At 44.0% G+C, this 24704-nt stretch overlaps 1 protein-coding gene across 3 annotated transcripts in view; it reads left to right on the top strand.

The window, feature by feature from the left end:
- GAD2 (glutamate decarboxylase 2) overlaps positions 1 to 13895 on the top strand; it is a 40356-nt gene extending 26461 nt beyond the window's left edge. For all 3 annotated transcript variants that reach the window (XM_083704939.1, XM_083704938.1, XM_083704940.1), the window contains 6 exons: positions 1757 to 1821; positions 3134 to 3212; positions 5115 to 5264; positions 7726 to 7833; positions 9682 to 9771; positions 10809 to 13895. In XM_083704939.1, coding sequence (XP_083561065.1) covers positions 1757 to 1821; positions 3134 to 3212; positions 5115 to 5264; positions 7726 to 7833; positions 9682 to 9771; positions 10809 to 10982 — 666 coding nt within the window. In that variant the 3' untranslated portion in view covers positions 10983 to 13895. The remainder of the gene's footprint in view (positions 1 to 1756; positions 1822 to 3133; positions 3213 to 5114; positions 5265 to 7725; positions 7834 to 9681; positions 9772 to 10808) is intronic.
- Positions 13896 to 24704: the final 10809 nt, after the last annotated feature.

The raw sequence follows: 24704 nt of genomic DNA, 5'->3' as shown, positions 1-24704 counted from the left end.
CAGAGTCTCTGAAGGATGTTGAGAACCCCAGATTCTGGAAGCTGACAAGGAGAGCAGGAAGGTGTGGGCCATCTCATTTTCTTTGTCCCTAGTTTTTGATATTCAAAGCTTTATTGCCTCGAGCTCTTGTGGTTAGTAGCAAGTAGTAGGCCCATCCTATACTACTACTACTAATAATAATAATAATTTTTATTTATACCCTGCCCTCCCCAGCTAAGACCGGGCTCAGGGCAGCTAACACCAGGTAAAAACAATTGATTAAAATACAACTTAAAAACAAGATTAAGTACAACATTAAAATGCAGCCTCATTTCAGTAGAAACTCAAATAAAAAACTTTTTGGGGATGAAAACGTCAAATCTTCACTAAGGCCAACTATCCAGACTGGTCCTACGTGGGCCAGAAAAAAGCCAGGGAAGTCAGGGAATGTGACTGTTTATTTAAGAACATTAGAAAAGGCTACTAGATCTGGCCAAAGGCTCATCTAGGCCAGCATCCTGCTCTCACAGTGGCCAAACCCGCAAGCCGAATTTGTGCACAACAACACTTTCCCCACCCAAAAACTGGTATTTGAAAGCCTACTGCCTTCAACAGTCAGAGCTAGTTCAATGTAGGCAGATGTGTAACTTCTGCTAGGTTGCTAGGTCATATGACCAAGATGGAAAGGGTTTGGAACAGGTGTGAGTGCGCCCCTGCCCCACTGTGCCCCCATCACTCCCTTGTTGGGGGACTTGTCTTGGCCAGGGGTATAACATGGGGGTTCCATTTTTTTCTGGGGGGCACTGTCCTGCCAGTGTGAAGAGGATGCAATGGGCGTGCATGCCCCAGACACAGTGAAAACATGCTCCGTCACTGATCCTGGCCTCAGCTAAGCCAGCTGCAGACTTACACCTCTAACTGAGCTGGAATGAGGGACTTGAACTGGGTTAGCCCCAGTTAAGCCCAGACTCAGACAGAGATTCACCTGTTTCCAACTCCACTCATCCCAGAAGATCTTGGATTTGGGATTGCTCCCTTGTTTGTTTGTTTTTTTAAAAAGCTGGGAAAACAGCTTATGATTTATCAGGACTTCCTCCTCTTCCACCCACTGAGATCCAGTGTGGTGTAATGGTTAAGAACGGTGGACTCGTGATCTGGTGAACCGGGTTTGCTTCCCCACTCCTCCACCTGCAGCTGCTGGGTGACCTTGGGCTAGTCACACTTCTTTGAAGTCTCTCAGCCTCACTCACCTCACAGAGTGTTTGTTGTGGGGGAGGAAGGGAAAGGAGAATGTTAGCCATTTTGAGATTCCTTAAGGGGAGTGATAAAGCGGGATATCAAATCCCAACTCTGCACAAACATCCACACTCCTCCCTGACCATTGGTCCTGTTGACTAGGGCTGGCAAAGTCTAACAGCATCTGGAGGGCCACAGATTCCCCTCTGCTGTTACAGCACGACTTTTGTCTGTATGGAATTGACAAAATGCAAGGGGACAGTCACTTGAATTGAAGGGCTTAAGGTATTTCTTTCTTTTCTACAGCCACTTAAACCAACGGCGTCATTGCATCATGTGGTTGTAAATTTCAAATGTGCACTTGGGGAACATGTTTCATACACTTCCCCTGTTTTGAAATTTCCTCAGCAATATTTTTTCGGCTGCTTCCCTGATCACACAAGGAGAACATTCAGAAGTGACTTGTGTGTTTGGATATTAGAGCCTTGAAATCCATACGACTGAATACAATTAATGCTCTTTCTTTTCTTTTCTTTTCCAGGGAGCGTGGGGTGGTGGGCTGCTGATGTCAAGGAAACATAAATGGAAATTAAATGGTGTTGAAAGGTAGGGATTATGGACATGTCATTAAATATCACTTATGTGCTGCAGTGACTGATGGAAATATTATTAGAGACTACTCATATGCTGTCTTGACTGCCACCAGAATTCCTGCAAATTTAAAACCAGTCAATATCCTCTTGTCAAATGTAGCAGCAGAAATCATTATTGAAATATTTGACCAAATCTTTGCAAAACATAAGAGCCTGCTGCTGTTCCTTTTACTTTGTTGTTGTTGTTGTTTATTAAATTTGTATACCGCCCTTCATTCAGAGATCACAGGGCAGTTCACAACATAATAAATACAAAATGAGAACACAAATACATAATAAATACACATAAAACAAATCAATAACCCCCCCACACAAACACATTTAAAATATTTAGCCAAAGGCCTAATTAAAAAGAAACATTTTCACCTTGTGCCTAAAGATATGTAATGAAGGCACCAGGCGAGCATCCCTGAGGAGAACATTTCAAAAATGGGGAGCCACAACCGAAAAGGCCCATTCTCATGTTGCCACCCTCCAGACCTTTTGAGGAGGAGGCACACAAAGAAGGGCCTCAGATGATGACTGCAGGATCTAGGTCTGTTCATATGGGGAGAGGCAATCCTTAAGGTATTGCGGTCCTGAGCCATTTAAGGCTTTATAGGTCAAAACCAGCACTTTAAATTGGGCCGGGAAACAAATTGGCAGCTAGTGCAGTTGGGCCAAGATTGGTGTAAGATGCTCAAACTGTGTGGCCCCAGTGAGCAACCTGGCTGCTGAATTCTGCCGATGTTTCCCAACCATCTTCAGAGGCGTATAATGTGTTGCAGTAATTTAACCTAAAGGTTACCAGATCATAGACAACAGAAGTTAGGCTATTCCTGCCCAGACAAGGGTGCAGCTGGGCCACCAGTCAAAGTTCCCCGTGACATCCAGACACAGGGAACTGTGGTTTGTTTGGTTAGTGAAAACAAGCCAGGATACCTGTTCAAGATACCACTCTCTCATTAACCATAGTTTTAACAACTATGGACTTAGAGAAAGACATCTACTGGAAAAGCTCTAAGCTGAAAAATCTCTGTCATTTCTAAGGAACATTATCTGTGCCAGTACATTTATATTAACTGTTATTGGATGTTTGTAAAAAGCCTGATTATGGCATGAAATAATGACTTTCTTTTTTAGCTGCTAGGCTTATTTTCAGCCTTACTGTTCTGGCCATACAAGAGCCGCCTTTTTATTTTGGTTTTTTCTGTTTGCATTTTACGCCTCTGTGAATGCAACCCGCCATTGCCGCACCTCATGCTAAAGTTTGGTTGCTGTTCTAGGGCCAATTCTGTGACATGGAACCCACACAAAATGATGGGGGTCCCGCTGCAGTGCTCCGCTCTGCTCGTTCGAGAAGAGGTATGTTTACATCCATATTGACATCTTTCACCTGAAAAAGAATAATAATAAATCTGTAATCAACCTGAAATCACAAAATAAAATTAAAAAATGGGTGCAGTGGTTGTTGCCTAGAAATAGGGATATCAGGAGGTGGAGTCAGGCTTAGGTCAGCAGTAAAACAAAAAGCACCCAATGGCAGTGAACTTAACTCTTTATTCAGAGAAACAAAACAGCTTGGTCAAAGCAACGCTTCTCAGTAGTTCCTGCCCCAAAGAGACAGCTGTCAGAACTGATGTTCTCCACCTTCTCCTGCTCTCCAAGGCTCCTCCTCCAGCTCCTTCCCCAGCAGCGTAAGGCTCCTTCACCCTATCTTTCTTTTCCCAACTAGTATGGAATATTATGAGGGACGTGGGTGGCGCTGTGGGTTAAACCACAGAGCCTAGGACTTGCCGATCAGAAGGTCAGCGGTTCGAATCTCCGCGACTGGGTGAGCTCCCGTTGCTCGGTCCCTGCTCCTGCCAACCTAGCAGTTCAAAAGCACATCAAAGTGCAAGTAGATAAATAGGTACTGCTCCGGCGGGAAGGTAAACAGCATTTCCATGCACTGCTCTGGTTCACCAGAAGTGGCTTAGTCATGCTGGCCACATGACCCGGAAGCTGTACGCCAGCTCCCTCGGCCAATAAAGCGAGATGAGCACTGCAACCCCAGAGTCGTCCATGACCGGACCTAATGGTCAGGGGTCCCTTTACCTTTACTATGGAATATTATGGGGGATTCCGTACTGGGGGCACTATGCTACTTTAGCAGACGAGTGAACATGAGAAGCAAATGGTGTTTCCAAAAGGTTCCTAGCTTTCCTTACTGTGGATTTAAGAGCTCAGTGATGCACGGTTGGTTACTAGGTGGTCCCATCTTCACAGCAGCAGGGCAAGAATAGCCAACATGGTGTCCTCCAAATGTTGTGGACTACAACTCCCATTATGCCTGACCGCTGGCTGTGCTGGCATAGGATGATAGCAGCTGGAACACAACAGTTTCTGGAGGGTGCCCCATTGGCTACCTCCGGGCTGGGGGCTGCATGGTAGGAGGTGAAGCAGAAAATAGCACATATTCAGCTGAATTGTTTATAGAGTTGGAGACGAGGCTAATAGCTATAATGGCAAGAATATATTTATGTGATGATGTTGCAAGCAAGTCTGGGCTATGTGTATGGAGCCTGGGCTGCCCTCTCAGCCTCACTGATGTGGTCACAAGGAAAGCAGAACAATACATTTGGCACCAGCTTGGCTGCAGGAATTTCCAGAAGAAGGCGTACAAGATGTCATCCAACCCTCTTAGGGACTCTACTCCAGATTTGTGTGGAGTTCGCTCCTTAGCCTTTTCTTCTCCCAAAGGTGTCTCACAAGCATAAACGAAAATAATGCTCTTGACTGCATAATATAGTCTAAAGATACAAGTGATGGCCCCCTTCTGCCAGCACTGGAACTTGTATCCTTTCCTTAGGAAACCTTAGGGAGCCAGTGTGGTGTAGTGGTTAAGAGCGGTGGACTCGTAATCTGGTGAACCGGGTTCGCGTCTCCGCTCCTCCACATGCAGCTGCTGGGTGACCTTGGGCTAGTCACACTTCTTTGAAGTCTCTCAGCCCCACTCACCTCACAGAGTATTTGTTGTAGGGGAGGAAGGGAAAGGAGAATGTTAGCAGCTTTGAGACTCCTTCGGGTAGTGATAAAGCGGGATATCAAATCCAAACTCTTCTTCTTCTTCTTCCAAAGTCAAAGTTATGAGGCCTTCACAAACACACATCAACTGTTCCTCGCAGCACAGCCAGGGATGGGGAATTGTTTGCAAGCGCTTTCTTGAATCAGTAAAACTTCCATGTTATTCCACTTGGCCTTCAGAGTATGTCTGCTTCTTTAAAGGGCCTGATGCAAAGCTGTAACCAAATGCACGCTTCCTACCTCTTTCAACAAGATAAACACTATGACCTGTCATACGACACTGGAGACAAAGCCTTGCAATGTGGGCGCCATGTTGATGTCTTCAAGCTATGGCTGATGTGGAGGGCAAAGGTGAGTATTTTCAATGGAAGAGGGAGCGAGGGAGTCAGAAAAAGAGAGGGGAAAGTAGATGTCTTATTTCCCTCAGAGAGGTACAATTCCCAAGTTCCCTGGAAAGAGTGACTCATCATAATACTATCATCATCATCATCATCATCATCATCATTTATTATTATTAGCAATACAGTGGTACCTCGGGTTACATACGCTTCAGGTTACACACTCTGCTAACCCAGAAATAGTGCTTCAGGTTAAGAACTTTGCTTCAGGATGAGAACAGAAATCGGGCTCTGGCGGCGTGGCGGCAGCAGGAGGCCCCATTAGCTAAAGTGGTGCTTCAGGTTAAGAACAGTTTCAGGTTAAGTACGGACCTCCGGAACGAATTAAGTACTTAACCTGAGGTACAACTGTATTATTAAACTTATTGACTTCTTTACAACTCTCAGCATTCTTAGCAAACTACAGTTCCCAGGATTCTTTGGGGGAAGCCATGACTGTTTAAAGTGGCCTGATGCTGCTTTAAATGCATGGTACGAATGGGGCCTTTGCCATATAAAGTGACTGGTTGGGATTTTGTACTGAGGTATATATATAGATGAGTGTGTAATTGTGAGCATTATTGGTTGAACAGCATAATGTTATCGTAATAGGGGTTTTTTATTTCATTATAAATGCATTGTATTGCGTTTGAGTTCTGTTTTGTACACCGCTTTGCGATTCTTTTGAATGCAAAGCAATTAAGAATTTTGCTAAATATGTAAATGTTGGTGGCTAGGTTGCTAGGCAACTGCGGCTGAGCATTCCTACAAGAGCTGTCTCTGGGTAAGCTACTGCCCTCCCTAACATGATCCTTCTGTGCGTGAAATAAATGAAAAGCACAAACCTGGGAGTGAACAAATGAATAATAATTGGCAATTCACCTTTCAGCCATGAGGAATTGAGTGCCGCTTTCAAGCTTCGAGCCTGTGACATCATGGAGCAGTTGCCGCACCTCGACTCCAGCCAATTTGGCAGCCTAACAATTTTGTTTTAGTGTATTCAGGCTAAAAGCTTTCGAGAATGACAAGAGGATTTTGTTGTATGAATTCTTAAAACTAGACATGGCAAAACTGTGACTAGAACACCTGCTTCCATTTTATGCAGCAATTAGGAGCGGGCGTAATATTGATCTGGGGAAACCAATTATAAATCTGTTGTTTTCTAGGGGCATATTTGTAAAGACTCTCCGAGGACCAGCTTATTTTGCAGTTTGGAAATATCGCCAAATATAATGCTTCCTGCTGAGTGGTTTCAGATTACTCCCCCAAGATTTCCTTTAAGATGAACAAATTCATTTACTACAATGGCCTGCAGGAAACACACATTTCATGCGGCTGTAGATGTTTTTGCCACCCATTGTTGGCATCATCTTATAGCTAACCTTAACCAGGTTGCCACTGCTTTAAGTCAGGTGTGCATCATTTTTGATCCAACAAGGAAATGCACACCACGTCCCAGTTATAGAGGCCTTACAGCTGCTCCATAAAGCTCCTGGTTTCTCTGTATGTGGATGCAAAAAGAGGAAATGAAGGGAATGATCCAGGACCTAGCAGCACCACAACACATAGCTGGTGGGTCACGAGTTATGTAGGCCCGACAGACTGAATGAAATCAGGGTGATTTAACTCATTGATTTTATCCACTCAGGAAAAGAAGAGGATGGTTTAAATCAAGTTTCACCCTGACTACATTCATATACCGTATTTTTCGCCCTATAAGAGGCACATTTTCCCCTCCAAAAATTAAGGGGAAATGGAGCAAATGCAGGCTCCTTGGCTTCAAAGATAGCCGCCTGAAGCCTCTGGAGGCTTTGGGTTCCTTTCGCTGAAGGGTAGGTGCCCCTTCAGCTAATGTGCAGAGTCCCTTCAGCTACGTGGGAGGAGAAATGCAACACAAAAGGATGCATTCTAACTATTCCTACTCAGAAGGAAGCCCTACTGGATTCAATAGGAAAACTTTGCCCAGAACTTTCCAGGAGCTTGAGCAATAATAAATACAGTATGCAGCTTGCTGCTTTTACTACTTTTTAAGGAGGACCTTGAGCGAGGCCCCCTGTAAGTGAGCAGAGAGGGTTTTAAGGAGGGAAGTGGTGCAGATACCCTCCCATTTGTGATTTTCAATTAGGTAGCCTATTTCTGATTCCCATACAATTCAGAGACCTCCAGCATCTCCTGCTAATAGATTGCTGTATATTAGAGAAGCAGCACCCTTCAGGTCATATGCTGATCTGTTGCATAAGGATTCGAACAGTGTTTGTTTCTTCTTAAAATAGTGCCAGCTGTTTAGTGCATCCTCCAAAATCAGGGGGGGGGGGGAAATAATATTTTGTTCTCTTCCGTTTGTAAATTTCTTCAGGGGTTCTTGTAGCCAAGCGAGATATACATTTAACAAACCTAACCCTCCGTTCCTCTCTCTTTCTTCCTTTGTTCCAAAGGGCACTGTAGGATTTGAAGCACACATTGACAAATGCTTGGAACTTGCAGAATACCTGTACAACAAAATAAAGAACAGAGAAGGCTTTGAGCTGGTGATTGAGGGAAAGGTGTGTGTGTTTATTTTAACATAGCTTTGAAAAGCAAATCGCTCCACACTTACCTAAGAGTAAGCATCACCAATTACAGAAAGGCAGACTTCCAAGTACATTGGGATTGCACTGCTCCAGAACATCTATTACTACACCATTTTATAGATTGGGGATTTTATTAATTAAAAAGTCTGCCCTGTACTTGCTAATCATAGAGATCAGACTGTTACCAAGGGACTGTTTGTCAAGTAATCTTCCCGCCCAGTGTGCTAGAAGGAATCGACGTAAGCACTAGCAGAATGATTACCATGCTGATTTATGAATCAGTTGCAAGATCAGTGTAAGAAGCCCAGAGAGCACCTGAATTGGCCAGAACATCAATCAGCCTTCCTGCCTAGCAGGAAGACAAGAGTGCAGGCTTCTCACAGGCATCTGGTTGGCACTATGCCATTGGCCTAATCCAGCCAGCTCGTATTATGCTCTTAGGTTGTAAATCTAACCCAGTGAATACATATGTGTATTCCCTGTTACATAAAAAGGTAAAGGACCCCTGGACAGTTTAGTCCAATCAAAGGTGACTATGGGGTTGTGGCGCTCAACTCACCAGGCCGAGGGAGCCGGCGTTTGTCCACAGACAGCTTTCCGCATCATGTGACCATCATGACTAAACTGCTTCTGGTGCAACGTAACACCGTGACAGAAACCAGAGCAGCTCATGGAACACCATTTACCTTCCCGCCACAGCGGTACCTATTTATCTACTTGCACTGGTGTGCTTTCGAACTGCTAGGTTGGCAGGAACTGGGATAGAGGAATGGGAGCTCACCCCGTTGCACAGATTCAAACCGCTGACCTTCTGAGTACAGGCACTACAAGTAATACAGTCAAACCGCAGAACTCGAACAGCTCCGTTGCTGAATGTTTCAGTTACCGGGTGCCAAAAACCCAGAAGTGGGTGTTCCAGTTTTCGAATGTTCCTCAGAATTTGAATGGCCAACGTGGCTATGCAAAAACCTAGCTGTCAGCCAATCAGAAGCCGTGCCTTGGAACTCAAACGTTTCAGAAGTCAAACGGTCTTCCGGAACAGATTACGTTCAAGTTCCGAGGTTTGACTGTAGATCTAATTGATGTCAAACTATGGACACCTAGGGAATTAAAGGAATCCATAGGAAAAATCAAGTCTGCTCTTGAAACCCTACTATATCTCAGTCTCCTCTAACTGGCCGTGGCCCTCTAGGGCTCCAAGAAGAGATCTTTCCTACCCTTGCTGCCAGATCTTTTTAAGTGAAGACGCCAGGGACTGAAGCTCAGACATTGTGTGTTCCAAGCCTATGCTCCCATCACCTTCTCCCAGTATCTATTATCCCTGCCATATTCCTTGGAACACATTAGGTTGGATCCAACATACTTGAGTTGCACTTAGGTCCCATTGAAATCTACAAGTTTCATAACCTGAAACCTGGAACATTTCAAAATTAAAAAGTCAATCATTGCTATGTGAATAACCATTCATTTCAATGGGAAACAAGTTTAACTAGCATATTCTAAATCCAACCTGTTGTTACTGCTGAATGCAGATAGTAAGTAAACAGCACGAACCCATGCATGTTTACTGAGAAGCACTTCTCACTGGGTTTAATGGGGCTTATTCCCTAGGAATTTATACTGGAGACTGCAGTCTAAATTTATCACTGGAGGAGCTGGAGTTCTAAAAGGTTGAAAAACAGCACCCTACTCAAGCTTGGGGTTGTTTTTTGCTCTTGATCCAGTGTCATAGGAAGATCTATGTGTGGGAAAGGGGAACACATGGACCCTGTGGCAAGTGAGCTGCTCGTGCAATCTAAGATGTTATTTTCTTTCCATTAGCCTCAGCACACAAACGTTTGCTTCTGGTATGTGCCTCCCAGTTTACGAAATATGGAGGATAATGAAGAAAGAATGAACCGTCTTTCAAAGGTAAAAAGAAGAAGACAATGTGCCCATTTCTATTACAGAATGCACTTTCCCAATTTTCAAATAAGACCAGACTAGTCCACACCTGCACATACCGTATTTTTCACTCTATAAGACGCACCAGGCCACAAGACACACCTAGTTTTTGGAGGAGGAAAATAAGAAAAAAAATATTCTGAATCTCAGAAGCCAGAACAGAAAGAGGGATCACTGTGCAGTGAAAGCAGCAATCCCTCTTGCTGTTCTGGCTTCTGGGATAGCTGCGCAGCCTGCATTCACTCCATAAGACGCACACACATCTCCCCTTACTTTTTAGAAGGGGAAAAGTGAGTCTTATAGAGCAAAAAATACGGTATATGCATTTGCATATGAACAGCACTTTTGGTCTTTCCCATTCATACCTGCCAGCATTCCCTTCTGTGTTTGTCCCTGCTTTCTAATTTGTTGACTCAGTATCTCTGTATCAGGGAAACTCAATTTACAGGCAAAAAGCACTGAGACTGGTGTTGTTTGGGGGTAATATCATGTGGACTGCACAAATTAAATGGGAATGCAAACAGCTGCAAACACACAGTAAACTCCAATGCGGACAATCCCTAAACGGCATTGGTGGCCAGATGTCCAGCATGAACTCAGATCCCTTGCAACTGAAGAGCGTCCCTGATGCAGTTATTGCACAAGGCTGCACAGTTTATGGGAGCTTGGGTTGGTTGCTGAGCCAAGTAGGACAAATGCTACACTGGTGTAAACCCAATAAGTGGTAGCCAATGAAGGGAGAGACATAGAATGTGGTCATATATCAGAACACAGGTCACCCAATAATGTTGAGCGGGAGGGGAGATACACGGAATGTTGTGACATCAGAACACAGGCCAGCCAATGATGTGGCAGGGGAAGGGAGAGCAACAGAATGTTGCGATACAGGTGAGTTCTGCTGGATGCTATAGGGAGAGGACCGCATGTCTAGCTTGCCCCTAAGAATATGCTCAGAACAGAGGCAGTAGAATATTAATTTTGTTTTTCATACTGTGTCTGTGAAGGTGGCTCCAGTTATTAAAGCCCGAATGATGGAGTATGGGACCACAATGGTCAGCTATCAGCCCCTGGGAGACAAGGTCAACTTTTTCCGCATGGTGATCTCCAATCCAGCAGCAGCTCACCAAGACATTGATTTCCTGATTGAGGAAATAGAGCGCCTTGGGCAAGATTTATAATTGTGTGGTCTTCCAGACCCTTCTGAAATGTCTCTCTAGATAGACAATTAAGTTGTCACAAACTGTGGTGAATGTATTTGTAGTTTGTTCCAAAGTGAATCTATTTCTATATTGTGCCGTCAAAGTAGAGTACAATTTAACACTTAAGAACATTGCTCCTCTTTAAAAGTATTTTTCCCCCTCCCCGTTGAGTTTGTGAATATTTCCCAATTAGAAAATATAAAAAGGCTGCATTCAAACAAATCCAGAATAATGAAATGCTCATGATTCCACCCTCCAAATTTTAGTACAGTTAGTAAAAGTGATAGTTTGCATTAAACGTAGCCAAATTTGCCCCCAGACAGTCACAGAACACAGTGAGGGGCATTGTAAAGCATAAAACAAAAAATGCTTTCAAATAAAGAAATGTTGCCTTTTTTTCTTGGTATATTAGAACAGAATTTCTAATTTACATACATTTCAGATGTATTTAACTACATATAATTTTACAAAAGAAATATATATATATATTATATATATTAAAAAGATCCTATTTTGTAAAATATAGATTTTTATTTTCTATGGGTTATGAAGACTGCAGGGGCAAAAAATAGTAATAGTAAATATTAAGATCCTTTATTTTCCTTCAGAGAAATTGCATTGAATGCTTATTTTGAGACAGAAGCCCACATAAATTATCCAACAGAAATGTCTCTGTTCTGCTTGTCACTTTACATCTCCAGAGTTTAGTACTACAAAAACCTCAAGAGATTACTGCAGCTCTTCAACAACAACACAAGATCAATGACAGTGAAATTATAAAATCTTTATGATGTTTCTCAAGTGGCCTATCTAAGCAGACGCACAATCATCATAGAAAGTGCTACCCACGACTTAACATGGCGTTGCATTTGGAGTCTTCTCAATAATAATAATTAAAAGGTCAAAGTTCAGATCAGTTGCTTGTGCCATCAGCATTCTAATGAGCTGCAGGTAAAGGAAGCCTAAAACTTCTTAACATAAGTAGATCAAACCATAGGGCTTACCAGTGAGGGAGCCAAATTGCTGGGTTGACAGCTATGGGGTGGGGTAAATCTTGGACTCATATGGCCAAAATTCACCAAAGCAGCCAACCAGAATTCCTTTGTGCAATCCAACCTCTATACAAAGATTCAACACGAGGTGACATAGCTGCAGAAGCCCCTATATAATTTTTGCCCTGCCATTAGGCAGAGTGAGGCAGCCATTTTCCAGTGCCATGAAAGGGCAGCAATTTGGTTTGTTGTTTAATTTATTATGGTTGCATTTTTCCCCAACCAGGGAGGCAAGAGAGAATTTGGTTTTTTTTCTGCCTCAGGTACCAAAATAACTTGACCAGTCATGGGTCCTATGCACCTTGACACTAACATGGGGTTGGAGAAGCATCAGCTGCTTTGCCTCGGGCAACAAAAGATCTTGGACTGGGCTGTTGGTCCTCCTTCAAGCCACTCTCTGCACTTATGCAGAGATGGAGGGTTGCAAGATATGAAGGAAATACCTTAGAATACACATAAAGCACTTTAGCTTTACCTCTTTGCAGTTTCAGGCACCTCTTCTGATTATGAGGACCATTTTTATGGCATATTGAAGGCCCACCAAGACTTTACACTTGCAAGTTAGGCCATGTTGCAAGCAGGCAGGGTGGGGGTGGGAAGGAGGGAGGAAAATTCCATCTACCTGAATTTCACATCTTGGAGTTGTCTCTACTTATAACACTGGCCAAGTTTTGGGTTTTAGCTTTAACTGGGATCAACATGGCCACGTGGGTTTGTAAAGCAATATTGTTTTACGCTCTCTCAAAATACTTGAAGTAAACCAGTGCGATGTCGTCAGAACTGATTGAAAATACTTAAATTTTTTGGTACTGGCTCATTGTAGCATTGCAAAATAGAAGAGCGAGGAGATGAAGCTGTGTCTGTAATTTGTGTTGCCTTTTAAATTATATTGATAGCAAGGTTTTATTTATTTTTTTGTCACCTCGGACTGAGGCTGTGCACTTTAGATTTAAAACTGTACAGTGTTGCCAATCAAACATGTATCGCTGTATAAGCTTGTACAATATATTAACTGAGCCGTCCTTAATTGTGTGGTAGCGGTATTGAACCTTGATATTGTAAGAACTGCATCCGTTCTAGTTTCTCTATTGCTCACCTGCTTCCGATCACAATCTCTTCCACCCTAAGCTGATTCCTGTGAAACGATGTTTAACTCTAGACATTTAATGCTTAAGAGTTGGAAAGTGAACAGCTCTGCCAATGAGATCCCTACTCAGATAACAGCAGAGACTATAGAGGCCTCTGTGCATAATGGCTTCTTCCTTCCATTCACTTCATTGGAGGAGAGCAGCCGCAGGATTGGGGGGGGGGGGGGACAGCCAGAGGATCTCCATGAATCAGGGCATTTGAGGACCACCCAGCAAACTCTGCTGCTGTGTAATCTCCATTTAGTTGGTGCTACTGCGACTTCCACTGAATGAAATGGACAGTTGCATGACAGTCAAACTTGGGATAGCTAGTTTGCAACATACCAGCCAAATGTTCCTGTTGCCCCAGGGGCAGGGAAGATACAGGGAGCAACGGCAAAGAGGATTTATAGGCCTGGGTTACATCTTGCATGTGATTTTTTTTAAAAAAAAAAATTCATTTGTTTGCTTTGCTTAATAAAGCTAATTACAGTCCGTGTAGATATTACTTGTGTGTGCCAATCTGAGATCTCCAACTGGTGTTTTCATGTGGATAATCACCAGCAGGATTTTCTTTTCCATGTTAACTCTGTTTGTTGCATCTGGAGGGGGGCGGGGGGCAGAACTACATGGCAACCTGTTCTTCTTGTATTTGATTAAAGTATTTTATCTGTGATGTCACTCAGAACCCAAATAAAAAGTGTAAAAATGTGGCTGACATGTCTCTGGGGGCTTCCACACACCCCTCCCTCCCTTTTCATTACCGACCTGGGAGATCGCAAGAAGCAGGAACATCTTTTGTGCCATCTCTCACCAGAGGTCAGGAGGACTAGGGAGCTTTATTCCAGCTGTCACCCGTTGTCAGGTTGTTGCTTCAGCACATTTTCTATTAAATGTGATAAGCGCAGAAATAATGGGACACTGTCACAGACTCTTGATTCCCCTCTTATCTTTATATACATAAAGTGGTTTACCTGTTTCATTATCTTATAAGGGATGTGGGATCACAAATAAAAGAAAATGTGTTATTTGTAAAGGAGAGGAAAACCTGTAGCTCATTTGGCAACTTATGTTTCTTTTAAGAAGGAATCCCTCCCTTCCTTCCTTCCTTCCTTCCTTCCTTCCTTCCTTCCTTCCTTCCTTCCTTCGTCTTATTGCCTTTCTTTCTTCCACTATCGGTAGACTTGTAATCTGGTGAACCGGGTTCGCGTCTCTGCGCCTCCACATGCAGCTGCTGGGTGACCTTGGGCTAGTCACACTTCTCTGAAGTCTCTCAGCCCCACTCACAGAGTGTTTGTTGTGGGGGAGGAAGGGGAAAAGGAGATTGTTAGCTGCTTTGAGACTCCTTAGGGTAGTGATAAAGCGGGATATCAAATCCAAACTCTTCTTCCTCTTCCTCTTCTTCTAGCCAGTCTCCCGTTTGGTCCACAGCAATCTCCAGTAAGGTTCCATATGCCTTCAGCTCATTCATTGTAATGGACCCATAGAAAACCTTTTCCCCATTTTGATGCTTGTCTGCACGGTTGCCACTGTGTCAGGGACTGGCTGGACAAAGAGGAGTAGTGGGAGGTACCAGCCAGGGGGATACCCAAGCGAAACACCAGAGGAAGAAGGCCCAGAGCCTGGGGATTGGTGGTGGGACACTGAGGAGAAGTCAGAGGAAGAAGATTGGGAGGAGGTACCTGATGCTGAAGGGGCAACACGGTTTAGTGAGCAGGGAGAACCGGTGACAGGGAGCAGTTCAGACTCTGAGGCTGAAGCAGAGGAGGGGAATCAAGAGGCTGCTGAAGAATCCAGGGAGTCCCCCTCTCCTGCTGCAACAAGCTCCCCACCCCCCTGGTTTCCAAGAATGTGAAGGATCGTGAGGAGAGTGAAACAGAGGTCAGAGAGGCTTGGGAGATATCCTGGAGAGGAGGAGCCTTAGAATGGGTGGAAGGCAGGGACCTTCAGTCCTGGAAACTGCTCTATAGGGGCAAGACCGACTGGGACGTGTTGCTGAGTTGTATGCTGTTTCCTTGAACTTCACTGACAACTTACTCTGCTTCTACGTGCTGACCTGCATCTGACTCCAGCCCTGACACACTGCCAGCATCCCTGTTCAGTGTTCACCATGAGGGCTAGGAACACAGGAAGCTGCCATTGGCCCATCAATTTCAGTGCTGTCTACACTGCTTGATAGTGACTCTTCAGAGTTTCAGGCAGGGGTCTCGCTCAGTCCTATCTGGAGATGCTGGGGACTGAAGATGGCGGTCTTCTGCACGCATAGCATATCTCCTACCACTTAGCCTTGTGGTCAGGTTTATGTGGTTGGGTGCAGGAAATCTGTGGTTCTAAAACCATATGGAAATGTGAGCTGCATGAATGTCTCTCCCATCTCCTAGCTGTAAATATCCAAATATTAAAAATGGTTCAAAATGGTTGGTAAAGTAGCTGGGGCAGCTAGCTTTCAAATATCTGAGTCGGGTTTTTGTTTTAAAGCAGATGCAAAGGCTTGGATTCTGCGCCCAAATTAAGCCAATTCCAATGCTATTATCCAAAGTGTGTGCACAGCCTTAATTAGCACCCTTCAGGATAAATGAGTAGGAATCGTTACAGCTGGCTTGAAATGGTTAGGAGGAAAGAGGGAGGGGGATCGAGAAGTATATAAATGGAAACATTAGCTGAGCACTGACTCACAGCATTCAATCTTCAAAGCTCACCATCTGTTTGCTCTTCCTTCTCCCAAATTCTCCAGATGCCAAGTACAATAAAGAAGAAGGAAAACAAAGCAATGTTGACCACCAAGAGCAAGAAGAGGGGTACTGCAGCATGTGGGACAACCTGTAGGATCTCCTTTTATCTCAATCTGCATCATCAGATCATCTGTTTAAAAATGGGTAACCAGGTATCATCAGCTCAGCCTTGCCCCTTTCTAGACAGGTGTGCATGCAGTATGCCTCTTAACCAGTGCTTTTTTTCAGCTGGAGAGTGCCAGAGTGCAGTTCCGGCACCTCTCAGGTTGGCACCATTGCAGGCAGGCCCCCCCCCCTGCCCACTTTGAACCCTTACGTACTTCTGAGAAGCCCAAAATGAACAAAACTCCACCTAGCTCTTAGCTGTTCCTAGCCACGATTGGTCAAGCTATGGGCAGGGTCAACTCACATTTCCTTTTCTTCCATCCATCTCCCGTGAAGCAGGCTTTAAGCTTTCCAGACAGGCCTCAACCATTGCGTGCGTCTGTGTTTGCACGAGGGCCCTTGCAAGCTACCCTAGCTGTTTGCCTGAAGCTGAGACTCCAATACTTTGGCCATCTCATGAGAAGAGAAGACTCCCTGGAAAAGACCCCGATGTTGGGAAAGATGGAGGGCACAAGGAGAAGGGGACGATAGAGGACGAGATGGTTGGGCAGTGTTCTCGAAGCTACCAGCATGAGTTTGACCAAACTGCGGGAGGCAGTGGAAGACAGGAGTGCCTGGCGTGCTCTGGACCATGGGGTAACGAAGAGTCAGACACGACTAAATGACTAAACAACAAGAAGAAGAGAACGAGGGAGGCAGAGGTGCATTTATTTGACCTGCACCAGAACCAGGAGCTACCCCCAAACCAGTTAGGGAGACAGCTTGCCATACTTTTTAGCATCTCCATGGGCAGCTATAGGGAGGAATGGGGAATAGTAACACAGTCTATGAAAATGGTGCCATGTGGCCAGTCCTAGACCCCCTAAGCAAGTCTGACGCCCTCAGGTGCGCTGGAGGACATTGTTCCATTCCCGCTGTTGAAGAAATATTCAACAAGTTTGGTTGGCATCTGTATGTGGAACTGGGTATCCTTCCCTTCAGGAAAAGAAATGTCTTGGATCAGGCCTGTGCATTGACCAGACTTTTCAATTCAGCAATCTTACAGCATCAAGTGTCTGCAGACCATGGCCTGGGGCTGAGGGTGTCCCTTTCAGAGAAAATGAAGAATGTACCCTAAGAGTACATTCTAAATGAAGAATGTACCCTAAGAGTATATAAGCCTCCCAAACACCTTTACTAGTAAGAATCTCTAGGCCACAGAAAGTATTGTGCACTGGCCAGAGTTCCTGATCCCTCTTCAGGGGTCACAACTGTTGCTAATAGGGTTCCCAGCAGCCAAAGACAGAAGGTTTGCAGGACAATGGGCTATTTCTTTGGGCTATTTAATAAAATATTAACCTTCACCCCATATTGTGCTCCTAATCCAATAAGAACCATCGCACCTTTGGGCAATACAGTGGTACCTCGGGTTAAGTAATTAATTCGTTCCGGAGGTCCGTTCTTAACCTGAAACTGTTCTTAACCTGAAGCACCACTTTAGCTAATGGGGCCTCCCGCTGCCGCTGTGCAGCTATGGTGCGATTTCCATTCTCATCCTGAAGCAAAGTTCTTAACCCGAGGTAATATTTCTGGGTTAGTGGAGTCTGTAACCTGAAGCGTATGTAACCCGAAGCGTACGTAACCCAAGGTACCACTGTAGGAGGACATGGGCAGGAAAAAAACTAACAGAGAGCAACATGTTGTTGGTATTTTCTACAATAATTCTGAACTGGAAATGGGGGGTGTGTGTGTGTGTGTGTGTGTGTGCGTGCGTGTGTGTGTGTGTGTGTTCTCTGAGAGTCTAGACCACATAATAGCTTAAACAGCCTCACAAATTATTCCCTGACAGGTAGATGATAAATCATAGCACTTACAAAAAATGGCAAGTGACTCCACGTCTCACTCTGTCCTTGTACAGAACCTCAGGCAGAGATGAATTATGAAGCTGCTGACAATATGGGTACCTTCCATGCTCTAGCTGGTATTCCTCCTGCTTCCTTCTCTCCAGCTTCCCTGCCGGTGACTCACACCACTTCATAGAGGGTTGTGAGCACCTTAAAAACTTCGGCTAATATATTAATATTGTGGACATAAGATTTCAAAACACATTTAGCTTGTTGTAGAAATGCCATTATTAAAAAAATTCACCTTATTTTGTCTGTTGTTATAATTGTTTGTATATAAGCTAAAATAAATAAATATAAACTTTATCCTCCCAAAAAAATCTCAACAAATTTATATAAATATTATTATCAATAATAAAAGCAATAACCTGTAAAAAAAATGGAGTGCAAGTTGATACAAACCCTTTATTTTGCACATGGTTTGTGCTTCAGATAATCCAGACTTTCTTTTGAGGCTTGTTTGACCATACTGAATTCCCCATAATACAAGGCAAGTAATTTGTGATCATTATTTCTTCACCCTGTTAATGGCTGAACTGGCAGAAATTCAAATATTCATATGTCACAGCTAAAGGCTTCATCCTTTAGTGGATGTTTGTCACCTTTTCCCCTGGCAAGGCTCCTGTAACTTTACTAGTTTGAATTTTACCTGACATGCAGCTGTTAAAGTTTCACCACCACAGCATATCCACATGCATGGCAGGAAGAGCATCACCTACTGCATTTCTGCCTGCCTTGCAGGGGTCCCTCAGACCTTGTGGGGGGCCAGAATTTTTTTTGGGGGGGAGAATGAATTCCTATGCCCCACAAATAACCCCGAGATGCATTTGAAATAAAAGCACACATTCTACTCATGTAAAAACATGTTGATTCCTGGACCATCCGTGGGCTGGATTTAGAAGGCGATCGGGCCGGATCCGGCCCCCGGGCCTTAGTTTGCCTACCCATGTTTATATATTTCCCTAGTATTGTCCGGTACATTGTAACCAATTACCACAGACAAAGGGAGTGCCATTATTTGAAACTTGCAGCCCCATACAGTAAAAATCTTCCAGAAGTTGTTCTCTCACTAGATGCATGCAAATTTGAACACCTTTCCAGGAAATTTGTTCTCTCGTCTCGTGCATATGCTTTTGACGATCTGCTGTCTTATATTCTGAGTGTCATAATGATGACAAGACGATCGGTGGCAAAAAAAAAATACCTAGCCAAGTGAGCGGGGTGTCATGTTAAGCAAACAGGTCAAACTTCCCTTCCCTTTGGAATAGTTTAGGTTTATTGAGTGTATCTGAAGAAGTGTGCATGCACACGAAAGCTCATACCAAGAACTGACTTAGTTGGTCTTTAAGGTGCTACTGGAAAAAAGTCTTGAAGTGATTGCAACAAGAATAAAATACGTTAATAAAATCACAGGCCCGTTTAATTGTTTATAGCAACAGTCTCTCCTTGTGTAAAGCTACAGAGACTGTGGGAGATCAAGGTGTTCCCCCCAAAGGAACAATCCCATATGGTCTAAAACACAGTAAGAATGTCTGTGCCAGATGCCAAAAAGGCCCAGTTAGAAGCCATTTACACCTCCATCAGAGCTATTAACACTTCAGAGTGACAAAGACATTAAACAGGGTCGGGGGAGGGGGAGAGCTGGGAAATAATCCCTCCTGGGATTTCTGGCATTAACCAGTGTTTTATAAGAACAGTGGTACCTTGGTTCTCAAACGCCTTGGTTCCCAAACACCGAAAACCCGGAAGCAAGTGCTCCAATTTTTGAATGCTTTTCTGAAGCCGGACATCCAGTGTGGCTGTCGGCTACTGTTTCCGGGGCGCCTGCACCAATCAGAATCTGCGCCTTGGTTTTTGAACATTTCAGAAGTCAAACGGACTTCCGGAATGGATTAAGTTTGAGAACCAAGGTACCACTGTATATCATGAAACTAAGGGAACAAGGTATGCATCACACAGGATACGTTACTTCCCCATGCAGCTCAAGAGCCCAAATGAGTCCAGTATTCTGGGACTGCATTAGATTTGGCTTCCTAGGTCACCATCTTTTTGTTTGTCTCTTTGAAGGATATATATCTTCTATGCATTTGACAACCGCCTGGCACACAAAAAATGCAGGTGAGCCTTTTGGCTGATCTATGCTGAACTTTTAAAGTGCATTTGAAGCGCATTCTTGCCCTCATAGAATTCTGAGCACTGTATCATAGAATTACAGGACTAGAAGGGACCCCATGGGTCATCTAGTCCAATCCCGCCCCCTGCAGAGCAGAAATCTTTTGCCCAATGTGGGACTCGAACCCACAACCCTGAGATTAAAAGTCTGATGCTGTACTGACTGAGCTATCGGTTGCAGGGAAACTATAACTCTGTTAGGGGTAAACTGCAGTGACTGGAATGTGGGAAATGGGTGCAGGCCATGGTAAATTTGGAAGGTCAGACGTTCATCGTGCCAAAAAAAGAGCATGGACCGCAGGAATGAATGAGGTGGGGGAAAATGGCATCCTCCCAGCAAGGACCCTGTTACCCCAGAGGGTTGGCGGTGGGGTAGTCTTCTCAAGGCACCTTACAACTGCCCAGGCACAGAACCATTTGACCAGTGATTTCAAGCATGTTTTCAGGTGTGTACAACATACCAGCTGGACATTAGTGTGGTGGTAGTGGTTAAATTGGGACGCGGGTGGTGCTGTTGGTTAAACCATAAAACCTAGGACTTGCCAATCAGAAGGTCAGTGGTTTGAATCCCAACGACGGGGTGAGCTCCCGTTGCTCAGTCCCAGCTCCTGCCAACCTAGCAGTTCGAAAGCACGTCAAAGTGCAAGTAGATAAATAGGTACCGCTCCGGCGGGAAGGTAAATGGCGCTTCTGTGCACTGCTCTGGTTCGCCAGAAGTGGCTTAGTCATGCTGGCCACAAGACCCGGAAGCTGTACACTGGCTCCCTCGGCCAATAAAGCGGGATGAGTGCCGCAACCCCAGAGTCAGCCACGACTGGACCTAACGGTCAGGGGTCCCTTTACCTTTACCTAGTGGTTAAATTAGGACCGAAGAGACATTAAAATCTCATCAGTTCTTCATCCTGAAAATTACTTTCAATTTCACCGAAGTGGGCACAATCCTGAAATTAGGGGCACATGTTCCCATTCTTAAATGCCTGAGAAAAGAGCCTGTGGTTCCTCATTTTTCAAGGTGCATTTCTCTCCCTCTTTGTCAATGTCACTTTAAGAGACAAAGAAAATATTCTGCAGATCTCAGCAAGCCCCAGGGCTATGCTTTGTCATTCATTCTGCAACTTGACCTCTAAAGCTGAGTTGACTGTGGTAAGGGCCATTTTAACACCCATCCCTGAGATACATAATCCCCAAAGGCTGCCTGTTCTACTGTGGGAAGCCTCATGCAGCAGCAATGCTAATAAAGCTGCCATTCCAATAAGTTTAATGAGAATGAACTAATAGGCTTTTAATGCTGTCACTCCCAGTCATAAGAGGTAAGTGGGTTGCTTGCCCTCTGTACTGCATAAGTGCCTAGCTGTCAGTGCCAATCCCAAAAATGCTACTGCAGCACTAAACTTGACACAACTTAATGTAATTGGTAAAGATTGTGTGCTTGGTTTCTATCATTTGTCAACAGGGAGGGGAGCAAAAACATATGCCTACAGGGCATGCACAGAACTGAAAAGGAGACTGCTCTGAAGTTGTAAACTTTTTTCAAAAATTGACAAGCAAGATTTGACAGTCACCTCTGATTGATTGATTGATTGATTGATTGATTGCATTTATATATCTCATCTTCCCTCCAAGCAGTGCCGGATTTACGTATAAGCTAAACAAAAGCTATAGCTTAGGGCCCCACTCTTGTGGGGGCCCCAAAAAAAATTAAAGAAAAAACCCCTGGATGTACATTTTCAAAATATGAGATAAAAAACAAATAAAATAAAACCTACATACAGCAACAGAGTTTTGTGTAGTGTAGGCTCCTATGATGTAAGTAAAGGGCCCTGCCTGCTAGCCTGCTCCCTGAAATATCACTGGTTTGCTCATTTCCATATATAGGGTGCCTACATTCTGCATGGACTGGTTGAACGGCAACATGTGCAAATGGCTTTAGATACCTATTAGGTCCATAAATTACCATATAGCATATATTCCACACAAGAAACAGTGGCAATTTGTTGTTGACAAAGGACAGCTGGACATAGAAAGGGCCCCATTACCTCCAGTAGATTAGGGCCTCATCAAACCTAAATCCAGCCCTGCCTCCAAGAAGCTCAATGTGGCACACTTAGTTCTCCTCTTTCCCATTTTATAATAATAATAAGAACAATAATGTTATTATTTATACCCCACTCATCTGGCTGCGTTTCCCCATTCACTCTGGGTGGCTTCCAGCAAAATAATAAAATGTCAAACATTTAAAACTTCCAACGACACTGTGAGGTAAGTTAGACAGAAAGTGACTGGCCCAAGGTCACCCAGTGAGCTTCATGACTGAGTGGGGCTTTAAATCTTAGTCCAATACTCTTATCTACTACCCTACCCCCTCAAGGAATTATAGAGAAAAGTGAATCCCATATATATATATATATATATATATATATTCCAATTTATAATATACGTTCACATCATAACACTCCACTTTATGTCCCTCTCACCTCATGGCTTTCAAAATTAACCTTTTTTGTCATTGCATTTTGTACGTTTTCCAATTCTAATTACACACATTACGAAATAGCTCAAAATTTAACTAAAAATATAGAAAGGTAGAGGATTTCTCATTGCAAGTCTTCAGACAACCCTGCTAGTGATGTTAATTACTTACAATAATCTTTCAGATATCGTATAAATTTACTGCAGTCCTTTTGGAATGCTTGATCTTGCTGGTTTCGGATTTTTCCTGTCAGCTTCGCCAGTTCTGCAAAGCCCATCATCTTCATCTGCCACTCTTCTTTCGTTGGTGCTTCTTGTTGTTTCCATTTGGGGGCTGAAAGAATTCTTGCCGCAGTTGTTGCATACATAAACAGTCTTTTATCTTCCCTTAGTATCTCTTCACCCACTATATCCAATAAAAGGGCTTCTGGTAAAAGTGAATTCCTTTTACTTGCCCCTGCCCCCCAAATCCCCTGAAAATATTTGGCAGACTTAATCCACTACGGAGGGACTCCTCAGTGTGTACATTTCATCCACTTTAACCAGAAGGAAACGCTATAAGCGTTTTGAAAGTATCCGTTATTGGGAGCGCTAATGAAAGCAGAGAGAACACAGAGGAACTCAGAAACAGATAAGAATTTATAAAAAGCACAGATACAGATAAAAGGCATGTCTTGGAGCCTGTGCACACCAGGACAAGTCCCTTACACTTGAAATTGCGCTTAGTCATTCTGCTGCCAGTCAAAAGGATTTCACTGTCAAGAGGCACAGGAATTCTCAGTCCTAATAAATAGGATGACCTTGGTTAAAGACACAGCTAAACCTTTTTCAGACATGGGACAAAAGATCCCAGAAGGAGCCAATGTTAAGTAACATGATATTTGAGGAACTGACCCCAATCTCTGGGTAATGACCCGTATCGTGCACATTGCTACTACAGAAAGCTCAGGGAGACGGAGGAGGAGATTCCAGCATTGATAAAGGTAGTAAATGTAGCCTTGCGCCCGAGAAAATAAATTGGTTACTATTGATTCAGCAAAATAGAGCTTCATCAAGTCTGCTTAAAAACCTGGAGGACACATAGGTGAAATTGACAAAATTGGTGTTTTAATCTAGCTAAACGTCACCCACTCAACATAAAAGCATCTTGGAGGATACACTAAAGCAGGGATGAGAAAACGGTGGCCTCCTAGATGTTGTGGGACTACAATTCCCATGAGCTGGTGGTCAGGGATGATGGGAATGGTAGTCCAACAACATCTGGAAGGCCACAAATTCCCCATCCCTGCACTAATGAAAGCATGCATTCCATGACTGGTTCCAGCTGCAAACTTGATTGGTAACAGAAGCTAGGCTGGCAAGCTGCCGTTTGAAATTTCACACAGTGCCCTGGAGCGACACTACACATAGACACTTTTTTTTTCCAAGCAACTTTCCCAATATAATGCATTTTGTAAACATTCATTGGCTGGAGGACTGCGCCAGAAGATTCAAAGACGTGCATATTTCTAATGATAGCTATGTTTTGGTTTGAATTTTAGTCCAAGGTAGCCTCCCTTGAAGGGACGCGGGTGGCGCTGTGGGTTAAACCACAGAGCCTAGGACTTGCTGATCAGAAGGTCGGCGGTTCAAGTCCCTGCAATGGGGTGAGCTCCCGTTGCTCAGTCCCTGCTCCTGCCAACCTAGCAGTTCGAAAGCACGTCAAAGTGCAAGTAGATAAATAGGTACTGCTCTGGTGGGAAGGTAAACAGCGTTTCCATGCGCTGCTCTGGTTCACCAGAAGCAGCTTAGTCATGCTGGCCACATGACCCAGAAGCTGTATACCGGCTCCCTCGGCCAATAAAGCGAGATGAGCACCGCAACCCCAGAGTTGGCCACGACTGGACCTAATGGTCAGGGGTCCCTTTACCTTTACTTAGCCTCCCTTAAAAATGCAACCAGTGTCAAATCTTCCTCCCAGTTCAAATTTAGGGGATAAAACTTGTTGGAGGAAGTTTCTTACAAGAGACAGTGGCCCTAGCCTGTCCTACTTTACAGGGCAAGCTGGAGAAAGTGTGTTTTCATTCAACCACCTGGCTGTTTTGTAGGGCAACAAAAGAAGGAAGTTAATATAAAATAGCAGTGTACCAGCTACTCATTCAAAAGGCAAAGTGATCGTATT

The sequence above is a fragment of the Podarcis gaigeae genome (assembly GCF_964106915.1).
Source record: "Podarcis gaigeae genome assembly, chromosome: 12".
In the NCBI taxonomy this organism is placed as follows: Eukaryota; Metazoa; Chordata; class Lepidosauria; order Squamata; family Lacertidae; genus Podarcis; species Podarcis gaigeae.
This window is presented reverse-complemented; position numbering and strand designations above follow the sequence as displayed.